This window comes from Tympanuchus pallidicinctus, unplaced genomic scaffold (assembly GCF_026119805.1).
Source record: "Tympanuchus pallidicinctus isolate F22 unplaced genomic scaffold, pur_lepc_1.0 scaffold1, whole genome shotgun sequence".
Taxonomy (NCBI): Eukaryota; Metazoa; Chordata; class Aves; order Galliformes; family Phasianidae; genus Tympanuchus; species Tympanuchus pallidicinctus.
The window spans coordinates 59639984-59657685 of NW_026294618.1; the positions used below are offsets into that span (position 1 = coordinate 59639984).

Sequence of the window (17702 nt, forward strand, 5' to 3'; positions counted from 1 at the left end):
GCCAAGAAGGGGACAACAGCTTACAACAGCAGAGGAGCTTCCTCATTCTTCTTTGGAAACATAAGCCATCATTTCTAGAAGTGACTTGCAAATTTGGATTGCCTCAGGTTTCTGTCGACTCTAAAAATATTTTCCCTTCAGGAGGCTACATTTTCTAAAAAATGAAAAAATTGGGGGATCTTCTGGGATCTCCACAAAAGATTAGCTCAACCTAAAGGTACCAGAATCACTTGTTAAAAGTAACAACCAGGGGTTTATGTCATATACACTTAAAACTTCAAACTCAAAGGGTCAAAATTGCAGTGACAGAATTTCAACACTACTGCTTGTTTATATTTATGTCTAGTTTTATTTCTTTAGATATGTGTCAAAAGTGGCCAATTTTGAAGTCCTCAGAGACCAAAAAAAAATCATGGTTATATATCGTCATGGGTTCAAAGTCTTTCTCTTTGAAAGAACATTTGTTGCAGCCAAGGAAGAGGCAGAAACAAGGAAACAAGGCCCAATGCAGCAATGAACAATGCATGGAGGTGCAACCATTACTTATCCTAGCACAATTCCACATGTAAATACAGTAATAATGACGGCTTTTGTGTGACACACCCATGAAAAGTACATTTGTACTTACCAGTGCATGGAAAGATGACACTGAGAAAATGCCGAGCCTTCCCAGTGCCAATTTTGAAGGACGACTGGCAGCAGCCAAAAGGCTCTTTGGGTTCGGAAGCTCCCCACCTTGCAAACTGGCCAGGTAACATCGCATTCGGAAAAGGTCCATGTTAAACTTTTCCAGGTTCTGTTCCCATTGCTGGATCTGTTTAGATATAAAAAGGGACAATTAAAAGGGGAAAAAATGTCTTTGTGGGCTGCACTGAAAATCTGAGCTCTTCCACAAACCCACAGTAAATTACTTTCATCTGGTGCTATATGGATTAGATTAGTTATTCCCTGCCAAAACACATTCAGTCATATTGTGTTACATCAACCCAAAAGATGACTTGAAATAAAACAAAGCTGGTGGTCTCAAATGCATACTGACAAGATGAACATACCATGAACTTCGGGTAGTCTGATAGCCACAAAAGCAGTTACATAAAAACATAACCTTGTGGTTCATGAAGCCTTTTTTTTTTTTTTTTTTTCCTCTCTTTTTTTCTTCTTGGAGATTAGTTTTGTTTCCTTCATTTTATGAGTTTAGATTGTATAGCTGCCTGGCTGAAAGTGAGACTACATAGCTACACTAATTCACTACACTAAGTGAAGTAGTGGCACTGATAGGTTCTGCTCATGCTTCCTACAGCCTCTCTATCTGTACACAGGAGACAAAACTGGCAATGGAAGCATGCATAGTTCTTTGTTTGACTAAGAGTTTAAGACATGCCTGCGCTCAGTGATAATCCAAAAATAAGTTTCATATACTCTGTACAAATTACTGGACCACATATAAGAATGTATACATACCCTGATAAAATTTTAAAACATATTTAATGTAGATAGATGCAGATGCATCAGATAAGTAAATCTAATTTTAATATAAAATTAGGAAAGTGAAAAGACTCAAATATATACTAGATGAGTAAAATCCAGAATCAAGACTCACATGACAGAAGCATTTTGCATACATGCACACTCATCTACACAAACACAGATACTTAAATACTACACTAAAGTCAGAATTTGCTTTTAATTTTTTCTGTTTACACATTGGTAGTTGCAGCTTAAATCTCCCCCATGGCATTTAAGATACATTAATATGAGTAAATGGTACAAATAAGAAGGCAGCTGTGTTTAATATAATAGACACATTCACACATGAGAAGACAGACAAGATGTCTACATTAGGTTAATGTACAATAACTTCATGTACATCAATTGAAGGTTGTTAAAATCTCCTGACAATGCTTTTCTTCAAATGTCAGTTCAGATCACTGTAAGCTTGTTGTTAAACAGGAGGTTTAGGGTTGTGGAAAAAGTTTATCACATTTTTCTCTTACATATATATTGCCTTCATACATTTTGCTGACATGCCTTGCCTGCTTCTGAGCGTAAAGAAAAATATCACCTTAAATTTAAATTAATCAGTACTGGAACAAGCAGTTTTGCAACTTAGAAAACAAGCTGATAAACACCATAAAAATATCAGGTGAACTTTACGACTGATAGCTTCCTCTAGAAGGAATATCAGTTCAATTTTCTTATAATGTTGCCAAGTACCACAACATCACTACAACTGATTCTGGCTTTCCTACACATTACAGAATCACAGAATAATAGGGGTTGGATTCACTCACAAACTGTGGCATCAGCTGAGATTATATATATATATCTCTATATATGTATATATATATATATATTTTTTATATATATATACACACACATATATATAAAACAGCATATAGTTGTGGAAGCATTAGGCATTGAGGGTAAAGAAAGGAAAGGGAAGGAAGTAACAAACTCAGAATAGTCCAGAGAAAATGGACTGAAATATATATGTAGATCACTCTGAAAATCATATTTCCTGTTTATTTCCATGGAAACTACAATAGATACAAAGAGCACAATAACACTATTTGATAGAACAGATACAAAACAATATTTTTCAGCACAGTCATCTCCATTAGATGAGCATTTTCACCAATGATGACCAAAAGCCTGCATGTCATGCTCATGAAAATCTGCATGGCCATTCCAAATGTGGCTTGTCTTCCACATCACCACTGCTGAAACACACCACCCACCACCTCACTGTGCTCAATCTCCTTCAGCGTTTGGCAATCCCTGACAAATGTCAACGAGTACAATGTTTTCTACGTGGAGGAATTCAGTGACATACCTTTTCTTCATCCACAGTTCCCATGTCAGACATTATTTTGTCAGACTCTCCCTTTTCACTGCACAGCATCAAAATATAATGGAATATTGGTGGGAAGGTTCAGTCTCTACTACCATTCCACCAACATCTGCCTCTGATGTCATGGACCAACAGAATAAAATAGGAGGCATTAATTTCAGTGTAGCCCTCATATATAATGAAAACACCTCCTCCAATCTCATGCTACACATTCAAAATACGCATCCTTTGTGTCCCATAAAGAAAAATCATTTTTTCTTGGATTTTTTTTGAACATTGTCCTTTATTTTGCACTCTTTTCTTCTCTCAGATACTCTTCATTCAATATTTTACTGCATGCCTGCATCTTACACATGGGATGACACCAGAAAGAGCCTTTGTGACCAGCTCTTCCTCCACGTCAATGTCTAACTAGAATGAGAACACGGTTGCCAGCTTTTCACAAAGCCAAAACCTACAAGTTCAAGCAAAGTCTTTCCCTCTTGAATGAAATCTCCATGAGTACAGAGTCAACACCTCAAAAGAATAGAGCAAGGCTTGTTCTTGGTGCTGCTGGACTGGAGCATCCTGTTCCCACTGAACACAGGCGTTGTGTTTCTGAGGCTTTCTTCAGAATCCTCATTACTCATTTCAAGTGAGTTGTATTTTAAAATAATCTAAGAAGGGGAGTAAGGTACAACACAAGGATGTTCTGAAGAAATAAATTAAAGTGTTTATCAGTCATTCAGGATGCTAGCTAATCAGCTCCAAAAGCATCGGTAATCATGATGTTACATTTAATGGCATTAGCAAAAGCTGTAGGCAGGGAATTTCTGAGATTGTCTTGTAGTCTTATCAAAACCAGGGATGTCTGGAAACAATTGGAGACCATGAACCAATACCAGCTGCTATTTGTCTAAGGCTTTTAAACTATGATAATTCTTCCGAAAGATTTATATTCTTGAGGGCTAGATGGAGGAAGCTCACAAATGAAAAAAGCAACAACTTCAAAGCTCAGTACGACCTGGTCTATGAAGTTAATTTACAGCCTGCAGACTAGATGCTACAATCTTCATTCTGCTTTTGTGTGAGGCAAATCGCTGGCCCATGCGAGAGGACTGCCCAAAGACAGCTCAAGGACTTAGGTTCATCCTGTACAGACAATACAGCCCTTTTGAAATCTGTTCTAAAGCAAACGGGAAAAAGCACATGCAGCAGACAGCAGTGAGAGTGGGAATGGGTAACAAAGGCTAATAGCAGCAAGAAGAGAGTCCACAAAGAGATAAGAGAGACCGCCTGAAGGAAGGCACGCCAAAACAAACAAGCATATACGAAATCACACCCTGTGTGACCCACTCAGTTATTGCTGCTTGTCTGCACTGCAGGCTTGAACATCAAGGGCATCCAAAACACTTATCTCTCTCTCCTAGTTTCAATCACAATTTAAACACCTCTTAGTGAATTTCTAGGAGAACCATTAAAGGAGAGGCAGAAGGCAGGCTGTTATTCTCAATACAAGCAAATGTGAGGCAAAGATATCTGGGTTTTGTGGCAGCATGAGAGAGAATGGGAGAAAGACAAGGAGAGGCCACCCAAAAAAAAAAAAAAAAAAAAATTCAGACTAATTGGATCCCTGTAAAGTAGAGAGAAGAAGGAAAATATAGCAGAGAATTAGAATGAAGCAGAATGCAGGAAGTGCAAAGAGCTAGGATCATAAATTATTTAGTTTGGGTCACCGGGGCAAATTAAGGCCAGGAAGCCTGATTTAGGGACAAGACTAGTTATGTTGGGAGTTCTAAGTGAAAGGGCTACTTTTGGTAACAGACACATACATCAGGAATGAGATCTTAACAGTTAACACACAATGTGGTACTTCTAGCAGCAGTTTAGCAGTAATGATCTTTTTTCAGAACATAAACATTTTCTTCCAAGTTAGTGAAAAATCTATTAAGACACTAAGAGACAGTTGTAAATTGATTGCATTGTAAAATATGCAAACAGATAAGTTGAAGGAAGGTGCTACAAAGTGAATCTCTACATGTTCAGTATCACTGCTAGGTTGGTTCTAGGTAAACTATGAACTGGGAGCTTGGGAAAGCCAGGAAGTAAATACATTCAGAGCAGATCACACAGACCAGGGTTTCCAGAATGTGTATGAGGAACCAGTGACAACTGCTTTGGAGATTATAAAAAGCTAACAGGGAAGGACAAGTCTTATCTGCTATGCAGCTATTCCTGTAGGTGATATACCTAATAGAACCTCCACCTGAGCATGTCTCAGGGCTGCTGTCTGTGAAAGACAAGACCCAGCAAAGGCTGTGCTGGTAGAGGAACTTAGGGACTGGCCCTGGCTCCTCCTATCATACATGCAGTGCTAACAGCATCCTTCGGAAGGGAGAGGAAAAACAGTTTCTTTTTCAAATACACATTTGCTACAAAGTAAGAGAGTTCAATGTAATAAAATCAAAACCAGCGCAGAATTAGCTGAAAGCAGTGCCAGAAATGACAACATACCAACTCAGAGTAAGAATACTTCAAGTAACAAGAGGAAGGAGGGAAGGAAGAAGCCTCCTGAAGCTCACCTAATTAATTGCACTTATTTAAGGTAACACAAAAGTAAAGATTCACAAAGATGAAGGTGTTCTCTCAGTGATTAAGTCTTTAAAATGGATTTGATTTAGTAATGGTTCTTACACTGTACAGAAACATCAGCTCCTCATGGCACAACTATCTACAGCAGTAAGAAATTCAGAATTTTCCCCTACACAACATCTTCCTAGATTGAATCATCTCTACTAAGTGACGTAAGGAACTCTGAATTTAAAAGAAACTTCCGCTGTTTTATATGATCAGCTTTTTAACCACATTACAAGCAACACCAAACTCTTAGCATCCCAGTTCTCAGACACAATTCATATTGCACCCATCTGGATAAATGAGTCACTCAGTATCTTGGGACAGGAAAAAGACTTTTATTGTCATTTCTTCCTAAAGAGCAGCATAGGGGCAGTCTGACAAAATGGCATCTGACATGGAAGTACACATAAAGCAAAGGTGTGTCATTGAATTCCTCCATGTGAAAAACATTGCACCCATTGACATTCACCAATGATCGCTGAATGTAGACAGAAACCAAACAGTGGATGTGAGCACAGTGAGGCAGTGGGCAGTGCATTTCAGCAGAGGCAACAGTGGGTCACCTCTGCTGGTACAGATGTTTACAAGCGCAACATGCACGCTCTGGGTCACCACTGGTGAAAATGCACATCTAACGCTGGTGACTATGCTGAAAAATATTGTTTTGTAGCTAAGAATGTGCTCTATCAAATAGTGCTACTGTTCTCTTTGTATATATAGTAGTTTCCATGGAAATAAATAGGAGGCATTACTTACAGGGTAACCTACATACATATCTGTGTCCATTTGCTCTTCACTTTTGTGAGTTGGCCTTTTATAAGCTTTTGTAAATACAGTCTTTCAGAGCAACACATGTACATACATGTCTATAGTCAGGAATGAAATTCAGAAAGTAAAGTCATTGAATCCAGCTGCCCTTCCCCACAAAACAGCAAGATAGACCTTCCTGCATACACCTCTGCAACAGCTTCATCCCACAACCACTACTATACAATTCTACATTTGCTAATGTCTATTCATTATTTTATATTAAATCTTTCCAAAACAAAGATGGAATTTCACCCATCTGCAAAACAGTAATTACAGCAGCGAAGAGAATGGAGATGGCTGCTTATTCTCTTCACTCCTTAGTGACTACCAAAAGAGAAGGATTTTACTAATAATGCAGAGGAGGGTCATACCACAACGAAGAGTAATACCTGAAAAAGAAATCAAACCAAATCACTCAGAAAGTAGAGCTCTAATCTAGCCAGTTCAAAGACCATCTAAATAGAAGATCTGTTACACCAAATTTAGATAACATTTTTCTTTCATTTGGAAGAGTGTAGAAGAAAGAAAAATCACTGGATATTACAAATAAATGAGAATTTTCATGTGGAGAAACTAGCAAGAGTTATTAAAATTCCCTGGAAATAATATATTCCAGGATTATTACTGTGAGTTTTCACCTAATTTTGGACAATATTTCATAAGATGCTTCACAGAAAAATGAAGACATGCAATTTGGTCTTCTGAAGGGAGTCTGGAGAGTAAAATTCTTAAAAGTACACAAGTTATCTCCCTGTACATATTAGTGAGAGAAAAGATAAATAGTCAGGTACATTTTAGGCAAACTGTAATGAAGTTATGAGGTGAAACGCAGAAGTCACCAAAGGGAAAGGAGGAAAGGTACTAATTTATTTAACGACAATTCAGAGAAAACAGAGTATCACCTTACTGATCCCCTTACTTTGCTTTATATAGTAACAGATAAACCACTTGTGGTTGCAGGGTGCATATGAAAACTTACATAAAAATCATCTCCAAGCATGCATTTGTTCTTCTCATTAATGCCTCATTATTTCAATGTTTGAAAGTAAAACCTCTGCTTATAACCTATCTGATAAATAAGTCTAATGTACACAGAAAATATGAATCAGAACAGAAAACCCTGAATAACTTGGAAAATAAAACATTATTATGCAAATACATTACAGTTTGAAAAGTCCAGAATGCTTTCAAGCAGCCATTATTCACATTACTGTACTAAAATGAGACAATAGAAAAGACTTACATACAAAGTACACAAAGAAATACACCCAGAGCTGCAGTGCCCTCGCAGTGAGGCTAATTTTCCATTCCATTAAAAACATTTCTACAGGCAAAGGCAGCTCCAAATTAACATGCAATATTTTGTTAAAAGAACTCCAAATAAATGCCATTAATCCCTTTCACTAACTTCAGCGGCAGTTAGACAAGGCTCCGTTTTCACAGCAAATGCTGTGAACACCCCTCCAATGATAAACTTCTAGGAAAGTTAATATTTTTTAAAGACAGACTTTGTGGGCTTTGAAATCATGCTCAGTGATGTGAGAGTTTTGAACTTGATACTTTTTGTCTCATTATGTTACACACTGGGGAAAAAAACCAGCACCACTAAACAGCATATTTATTGCATATACTAATACAAACATACATGGCCGTAGATAGTACGTGCACACTTATTTTCAGCCATATGACCAGAGGCCTAATGGGAATAGTTCAGTAAACATACTGCTCTCTTCAATCTCTTCTAAATTGCCCCATTGTACTGATAGCTATATCAAGGGTTGCTATTTTCTCTTATGCTGCTAGTAAGTCCTTTGAACTAGTAAGTCCATTGAGCAGTGGACGTAGTCTACCTTGATTTCAGCAAGGCATTTGATACTATCCCACATGACATCCTTATAACAAAGCTGAGGAAGTGTGGGATAGACAAATGGACAGTGAGGTGGGTTGAGAACTGGCTGACCAGCAGAGCGCAGAGGGTTGTTGGTGGTGCAGAGTCTGGCTGGAGACCTGTAACTAATGGTGTTCCTCAGGGGTCTGTGCTGGGTCCAGTCTTGTTCAACATCTTCATCAATGACTTGCATGAGGAGATATTGGCCACCCTCAGCAAGTTTGCTGATGATACGAAGTTGGGAGGATTGGCTGACACGCCTGAAGGCTGTGCTGCCATTCAGCGAGACCTGGATAGGCTGGAGAGCTGGGCAGTAAGAAACCAGATGAGGTTTAACAGAAGCAAGTGTAGAGTCTTGCATCTAGGGAGGAATAATTGCATGCACCAGTAAGGTGGGGGGATGACCTGCTGGAGGGGAGCTCTGCGGAGAGGATCCTGTGTTTCCTGGTGGACAACAGGTCGGCCATGAGCCAGCAGTGTGCCCTGGTGGCCAAAAAAGTCAATGGCATTCTGGGGTGCATTAAAAAGAACGTGGCCAGCAGGTCGAGGGAGGTGATCCTCCCCCTCTACTCTGCCCTGGTAAGGTCTCATCTGGAGTACTGCGTCCTGTTCTGGACTCCCCAGTACAAAAAAGACAAGGATCTCTTGGAAAGAGTCCAGGCGAGGGCCACAAAGATGGTGAAGGGCCTGGAGCATCTCCCCTGTGAAGAAAGGCTGAGTGAACTGGGTCTGCTCAGCCTTGAGAAAAGAAGACTGAGAGGAGACCTGATCCAGGTCTATAAATATCTAAGGTGGGGCAGAGTGGTGAGGCCAGACTGTTTTCAGCAGTGTGTGGAGACAGGACAAGGGGAAACGGCCAGAAATCGCAGCATAGGAAGTTCCACACAAACATGCGCAAGAAATTCTTTACAGTGAGGTGACGGAGCACTGGAACAGGCTGCCCAGGGAGGTGGTGGAGTCTCCTTCTCTGGAGATGTTCAAGACCTGCCTGGATGCCTACCTGTGCGACCTGGTGTAGGGAACCTGCTGTGGCAGGGGGGTTGGACTTGATGACCTCTGGAGGTCCCTTCCAACCCCTACGTTTCTGTGATTATTATTTTTGGGCTGGTAAACCCAGACAGAGGGAATCCCTTATCTAAGCTGCAGGTCTGAAGACATTTCTTAGCCAGTTTGATAGCATCGAGTTTCTAAGATAGTCATTTATCTAGAAAATCAACCTTCTCATTCTAATTTTTTGTTTGCACTTCTATGTAGCACTAGCTTTATCAAACTCTAGCCTGCAAATCCATAACTATAAAAAGAAGCATCGGAAGAACTTTTCCAGTTCACTTGCTGCACACCAAAAATAAATCTGTATGTACATTTAAGTACATACAACAATTTTAGAAGTCCAGATTTCCTTACTGTAATTGCCTTTCAGATGATGGTATCTGTGAAACAAAAGATGATGTTGCATGCTTGTAAAGCCTTGTTTTATCAAGTCTTCAGTAGAGAAGTATTCATTTTAAATCAATATAAATGTGGGGAAAAAAAAAAAAAGAAAGTTGAAGTTGAGTGGTTGTTCTAAGGAATAGGAAGGAAAAAGACAAACGATTTAGAAATCACCATTTCTAAGATAACTCTCCAGTGAAAATAAATGTGTCTCATCTTCATTAAAACAAAAAACAAACAAACAAACAAAAAACAACATGGTGATCCCCCTACAGTCAATTGCAGTATTTTCTTTGACTTCCCAGAACCTATCAAAAGTAAAGTTATCTGGAACAGGATGTGTATAATATACTTCAGTCAACTCCTACATGATTGAAAACACCACCAAACATAGAGAATATTTATAGTCCTCTTGTATAAAAGTGGCTTGTGTCTAAAAGTGGACAAAAGATAACTGAACGATTCCAGTTCAAAACAATTAAGCTACATATATGCAAACATTTCACCAACGAATAATGCTTTTTCAGAATTGTTAGCATAATAAGTATATTAAGAATACTTACTAAATACATTAAAGATTTTCTTGGATTTTTTTTTTTTTTTTTTTCCAGAAGCCCATCACTGAGACATTAAATCAAAAGATCAGGAAACCCAGTTATCTACTGACTTTTCTCTGAAGTGATCTTGCTGACAAAACTTAAAACAGCTGTAAGGAGAAATTTTATAGAGATCAAAGGGTTTCAGACTGAAGAAAAGGTTCACTGTGAATTTGCTGTTTGCTAACTAGTGGATGTTTGTAGATGATTCATTTCACTCTTTGTCTCACTAGTATGCCCTCAGTCAACATTTTGAGAAATTAATAGACAGACGATTAGCAGAAATAAATCTTCTGCAACCCCAGTGATGGATTTTAGTTATAGCAGAATGCAGCCAACTCCTTCCAGGATCAGAACTGGAAAACAATGGCAGTTCAAGGACAGAACACCTAATTAGCAGAAATAAAGAGATCATCATTAGTAAAGTTCACCTGAATCTAAATAAACTAGCTTCAGTATCTAGTGAATCAGTGAGCATAAAAAAAGATTTTTCTTCAGTGTGTTACACATGATGAGGCCATATTAAGCACTAGAGAATACTTTTCTATGTCTCAAAACCTACAGCAATAAAAGGATGCCTTGCTCATCCTCCATTCACCCCAATAGGCTCTGGACATGGAAAGTACGTATGAGCTTATGAACATCACCACAAAAGGCTGTAAGCAGCGAAGCTTTTACCAAGACACTGAGAGACACATCATCATTTGCCAGTTGTTGCCTATACAGCTGCTGGTATGGGCAACATGTCAACATCTCAAGATGTAAATCCATTAGGTGGCACTGGAGTGATTCCTGGTTTGTTTGCTGAAAACTAAGAGTAGAGAAAGGCTTTATGTCTATGCATAACTGCACAGACAAAAATGTGACCATTTTACATGAAGAACAGTTCTAGCTATTCATCAGTCTGCTATGACTGTTTGTCTTAAGCATGGCTTAGCTGAAATACCAAGGTGCACATGGACTACGAAAACTAAATTTCAATAGGAGGATGGAGAGGTACTCCAGTTTTCTTTTTAGAAATAAACCATAGTGATGAAGTTTCTTCAGCATTAAGCTGCAGCTATAGCTAAGATTCAGTCATTTCCACCACCACCACCATAAGAAAATTCGAGCAAAACTACACATTAGGCATTCAGAAACTATTTGCAGGAAGAAGCAACTGATGATTCAGACCAGTTCTTGCTGCAATGAAACAAAAGTAACCTAGATGCAAGTACGGATGCAAACATATTAACTGTTCTGTCAAGTGTAAAAATCTTGGCTGTAGGACAGCCAAACTCCCAAGCTAAACACCGATGGGTCTGAGCTTATACTGATACAAAAAATTCCTAGCACAAAACCAGGAAGTGCTGCTAGTGACAAACAGTTCCCTTTTTCTTTGAGTTGATAAGGTAATAATGCTCCAAAGGCTGTCAGTGGTATTCATGGAAGTGCTTTTCCATTTGAGATAAATGTTGGTCTTGACTTCTAGTTCTCCTTTGAACTCTTGTGTGGATTTTCAAGAAGCCTAAAGGATCCTGGACTTGTAGTAATGGCTAAATTTCAGCTGAAACATATGGTTTTGTCTGCCTTTAAACATTCTTACAATTTTATTTGGATAGAGTATATGTCCCATCACATCTTAAGGTGCAGAAATATATTGCTATGTACCCACTCTAAAATCTTTCCTGCAGTTCAATAATAAATTAAATTATTCACAGAACACATTGTAGATCCTGTGGTATGCTATATAATAGCTAGATATTATTAGCATCTAAGTGTATCATAAAACAAAGCAGTGAAAATTAATTACATTTTTCCAGAAGAGAAAAGAAATACGTTTGTGCTCATAAAACAGACCAGTCTGATCATCAGTTTTGAGTGCCGGTCTACTTCCTGAGCTGCTCTGGATTGCTGTAGATACTTGACAATAATTACAACTACCATATCTTGCCAACTATGTCCACAACAATTGCTTTCAGGCCTACAAAGCATTAACAGTCAGAGACCAAAGCTAAAAGCTATGACAAATGCTCTCCCACAATAATACTTTGTAGCAGAAACAAGCTATACTATTTCCAGTACCTGATTCTCTATCGCCTTCCTGTTTTTTGGATCACTAACAATTGAGAGCTGCAATTCTGCCATCTTTTTCATCTTGCTGTCCATATCAATCTTCTGGAAGAGACTCTTGGTCTGATTTTTCAGTAGCCGAACTGTGTCCTCCTTCCCAAGTTTCTTTGCAAAGAGGGAAGCACAGGCTGAATGTATGGCAGTAACCCAGTTTTCCAGATCTGTCTGACTTGTCGCCTGTGGAACAAAGCAATAGTGCAAAATTACAACCAGGAAAAAGAAAATCAAAATGAATCTGCAGCTCTAGGACATTAATTCTTCCATGGTTTCCCTGAGACCTGAAGTGTTTTTTTTCTCAAAACTTCTCAAGTAAGGTTTTAAAGCTACACAAACAAAGAAGCTTTTTCCACACTGTCATGACTTGTATCCAAACTCCAGCTTCGGCTTCTTAGACCTTCTAGGTCTGAGGGCTCTGGGAGCACAACAGAGCACACAAGCTGTGGGTAAGATGTGACTTGCATTCTTTAGCCCTCGAAAGTTGACAAATTTCAAAAATAAATGTCCTCTTGCAGAGGTAACATAGCAACAGGGATGATTTTAAAAGTTAATTTTGGAGGAGTTTGCTTACTTTAAAAATGCCAAATTAGTGTAGCAAAGCATAGCAAAGTTAAGAGAATACATCTGCACAAAGTGTCTCCAGAAATGTTTACAAGTGTGCCTATGAATCAACATGTTTTTATGCATGCGGTTCCACATAATACTGTTCTTTATTAATATTTTCAGTACTGTAGTTAAGCAGCCAAGAACTATTTTTAACCTTCTTTTTGAATGCTTCACTCAACTGAGACATTCTCTGAGGCCAGCAGAGTCAGAGTTGTGTCCATCATTCTGTGAAGGCACAATGCTGATAGATGTGAAAACATTTGCTAAGACTCTTGATTTTCTGGAAGCCTGTAATAATCAACCAGAATTATCTTGTATGTTTGTGATCTATGTTCTCTTTATTTTTGAACTGTAACTGGCTGAGTCAACTGGTGTAATATTGTACCCTTGAAGAAGTACTGTACACTTACATCAATACTATAACACTATACTGTAATAATGTAACTATAGTATCATTTTTAAGTCAGAGACATGAGACTGTATGTGTATGTATAAGAATCACACATGTAAGTGCATACTCACAGATACAACATATAATGGAAATAATTAGAAAGTTATGTATGCATTCTGTTACCTGGAATAGGTAGACATCTCCAAAAGAATTGCTGAGACAGAACACATTTTCTTTCTTGGGATGTTCTGGAACAGACTGGACTATACTGTCTTCAGCAAACAGAGCGTATCGAGGCAAACTACTCTGCTCCATTGAATTCCTTCCATAGGTCTCATAGAACAGCAGAGTACAACCTTTGGAGTTCAAAGGGACAAGAAATGTGAAAAGAAAATCAAGCTCTGGATCTTTCATTCAAGTTCTCTTAGATTAATGCTTCCATGAATTAAAATTCCCAATGACAGAGAATATTTAGTTCCCCTCTTTTGAGCTAGTAAAATGAGTGGGATCCTCAAAACTGGGAAATAGGAAAAGTTAATACTGAATTTGCCAATGTAAATTTAGAACTGACGTCCAATAGAGATGCAACGAATATGCAGGACTTAAAAAATAAACAAACAAAAAGAACAGGATAGCTCAGTAAACTCAGCCTATTAAAATATTTAAGCCTGTAGAAAAAATCCTGCTTAGTTCAATCAGCTTGTGTGTTCAGTTATTATTTAAAAGAATCAGCTCTCTCTCAATAACCTTTGTAGTTGCAGACAAAAGATTTGCAATAACATTTGTCTTCCAAAAACATGCAAAGTGAATAAACGTCTCAAATTTAAATTGGACTTCCTTCAATCTACCTGAAAACTGTCAACTTAGACCATGAACATTATCTGGATAATTTAAAACAGCTTAAAAGGATTGACTATGATCATGTTCATTCTCATTGGTAGAATAATATGCAAGATGTGAGATGTACATCCAGAAAACTAATTTCATTCTTGACAATCATGAATGCAAAGAGAAGGAGGACAGAAGAGCAACCTTGGTCCCAGTACCCAGAAGTATGATTACGTTGCCTTTGGCAGTGAAGCTGGCGTAAAAGCTGTCTGCCTCTCCTCTGTTCCTTGCCAGCCAATTACTGCTGCCGTGCATTACAGCCCACTGTCCTCTGAGATGTACCAATTTACATGCCCAGGCAGCCACAGTCTGAGGTATTAAATGATCTTGTTTAAAATTATCTTGGATTTCTGAAGAATTTCTTAACCCATTTCTGCATCTAGAGAAAAGGAGTAAATCCACCTCACTCTCATTCCTGTGAAACATAAAGGTTAATACTAAAGGAGTTGATGCTGTTTGTTTTTTATAATTGAAAAACTAATTAACACTAGACTATGGCTGGATGCTTAATCTGGAAGAAATAAAAAGAGATACTATAAATATAATTTTGAAAATTATCTAAGCAGTTAGAAAACTCTGAGACTGTTGGTGGATTTTCCAGCAAGGAAAACCTTTTCTAAAAGATATGCTTCGATTCAATCAGGAATTAATTTAAAGACTTACAGCCACATTATGTATTGTCTCAGACTAAATGACCACAATGGTCCCCTAGGGACCAGAAATCCATGAATATATTACTGTTGTAGCCCCTATACATATTCAGTGGAGAACCTGAAACTCAGCCAGTATAAGGATTAAGTTTGTTAGGGCTACACCATTGTTATCTCTCTGGTCTGCTTTTTCTTGGTTGTTTTTTGTTTGTTTTTTTTTTTTTCCTTCAAATCAAAGAAACAACACAACAGAAGGCATATACTTAGGCATATAACTTTGGCATATCTACCTAGGTACCTAGGTAGTTTGTATAAAGGGAATGTTGCAAAACCTGCAAAATAGAAATGTTTCCTTTATACATGCATTTATAATAGTTAAAACCAGACATCAAACTTTGTTTTAATATTTCTCTAACATTGGTACACTTAACATTGTACTAAAAATCCCAAACACATCATCCAAATTCATGTAATTTTGAGGTAGTGGTTACTCAAAAGTTAGATCTGGAATCAGAACCAAAATCCTTGATTTTGGGGGTCCTTCTGCCTGATTAAGTAAAATGATTTGTCTGCTTGGTTTGTGAGGCATATCTGTTTTGAGAAGTTAAGAGAGAGAGTCCACTCTTTCTCTCACAGACCAAATATAGAGTATATGATAACAAAAAGTCAACAAGATGAACCTTCATCACATTCTGCAGTGCCACTGAATGTAAACCAGTTACAGGAGAAATGGAAATCACAGGTTACTGAGCAAATCAGTTGACAATTGGAAGGTTTTAAAAGGAAGGCATTCAATTAATAGCAATTCCTGTGCACTACCTAAATGCATCTTTTCCTACTGTTGCCCAGAGCATCTAGCAGAATATTCAGGATAAGAGCAAATCTTACAGAGTTGCTCCTATCCTTTTCCCTTACCCACTCACACTTGTGCTCCTTTACAATAGAGACAGCTGGACATCTCTGCAGTAGGAACAGAAGGATGTGGTTTGTTACACTGTATATCAGACATACCAATTCTTTAGGAGTTTCACCATTACAGGACAAACAAAATCAACAAACCAAAGTTTCCTCTTGCACTCTTCAGCAGCAACACTGTACAACCACTTCCACTTTTGTATTTTAGGAAAGTGCAAATTAGTTCTATTTAAAACTTCCACATTTCCCCCTACAAATTATCAGAAAGGTAACTAAAGATATGTTGCCTTTTATTGTGGAAGCTTACATGTACAAAACCAAACAAGTAAGTAATTGTTGAAGAGCATGCATGTGTGTTAAGGTGTATGGCACTCAAGATATATCTTGGGGTGAAGCATTAGCTGGTTTCATGAATCCTAAGAGAGCCACTGGGACTGATTATAGTTCAAGTATTTTCATCAAAATGTGAACTGAAGGGGAAGTGCAGTTGGAAAGCAATTTCCCTCATTAAAATAAATTAATTAGACAAGACAGATGGGAAAGAGAGATCCTCATGTTATTATTCAAACATAGGTCATGATGGCCCTGAAAGTGAAGCAAAGGTCTCAGGACACGTCTGCTTTGAAGTATGGCATACAACAAATGGTTATTTGCCTTCTGTGTATTTACAATTTAACCCATCTCACCAGAGTGCAGAGAAACACACTGCTCTCCATTTGCATATGTGGCTATTTTAAGTCATATTTTAAAATATCTTGTCTACTTAGATTTCAAGAACAAATTAAATACAGATTTAGTCAAAGTGCTGCATCGGGGAAAACTAAAGCAAGAGACTTGATCTCGATGCAGTATATTATGAAAACAGAACTACGCCTTGATATCCAGACAGGCAAGTTTATTTTGGCACCAGAACTCTCTACAGGACAATAAAGGTATGAGATCAAGGAAATGAGAAATATGTATTTAAAACTGTTAGCAAAGTGGAGGAGATTCTGCATCATGAGTGCAGCCATATCACTCATCTTAAGAAGAAAGCATTATATTGAATAGTTATAATGTTAGAAGCTAATAAAGCTTTTTCCAAATAATTTTATTATTCCCTTGTTATGGCTGGGTAAATGCAGGTAGCAAGAAGGGAAGTGACTTATTCAAGGTAACCAGTAAGCCAAATGCATAGCAAGGAACCAAACACAAAGCGCCTGACTTCCTTCCCAGAGCACTTCATTATCTTAAAAACATACAGACAACTAGTAAAATATACTACACTTTCTGCATTTGACAGATTTGTTAAGAAACTGCTAGAATTTTAGAGGAGGCAGATAAAACTCATATTTGCACTCCTAAACACAAACATATAATAAAAAGAGTGGCATTCAGATATTGTTTTTCCCTTTGTATATACTGCCTGTAAGCATGAATCATGCTACCTGATGATCAGTGTAAGTAATTTAAGCTGTTAAGACTGCCTACATTTTGATCCTTTGATAACAGGTCTCTGAATTGTAAGGCAGAATTGCTACATTCTTGCAAGTTTGCTTCCTTCAAATCAGTACTAGCAAGGGTAACACTCTCCGCACTCGCTATTTGATGTTCATTTTTCTTTGGTCTACACCCATGCAAAATTTTGAAAAGGGCAACCTGTGGGAAAGTTGTTATTTTCTCTCCTCCAGTCCAAGATATGCTAGGAAATCATTAAGTTTGATCATTTCCTCACTCATTAACTTAGCACTACATCCTACTGAAAGGCAAATCCTTTAGATACAATTCAAAAAAAAGGAAGAGAGAAAAAAAAAAAAGCCTACAAACTCTCACAGTAAATTCCTTTTCCTCCCCACAATAGATGTTATTTTCCTTCTCACACTTTCTGACACCCATACACTTCTTGCAGCACACCTACCTGCTCCATTACTCTGAGCTATCAACACACGCTGCTAGTGCAGGGCTAAACACA

At 38.0% G+C, this 17702-nt stretch overlaps 1 protein-coding gene across 3 annotated transcripts in view; it reads right to left on the reverse strand.

The window, feature by feature from the left end:
• TIAM2 (TIAM Rac1 associated GEF 2) overlaps window positions 1–17702 on the reverse strand; it is an 88284-nt gene that overhangs the window by 60776 nt on the left and 9806 nt on the right. For all 3 annotated transcript variants that reach the window (XM_052686824.1, XM_052686815.1, XM_052686806.1), the window contains exons 4-6: window positions 13482–13654; window positions 12257–12481; window positions 629–814 (exon numbers count right to left, since the gene is read on the reverse strand). In XM_052686824.1, the coding sequence (XP_052542784.1) occupies window positions 629–814; window positions 12257–12481; window positions 13482–13654 (584 nt within the window). The remainder of the gene's footprint in view (window positions 1–628; window positions 815–12256; window positions 12482–13481; window positions 13655–17702) is intronic.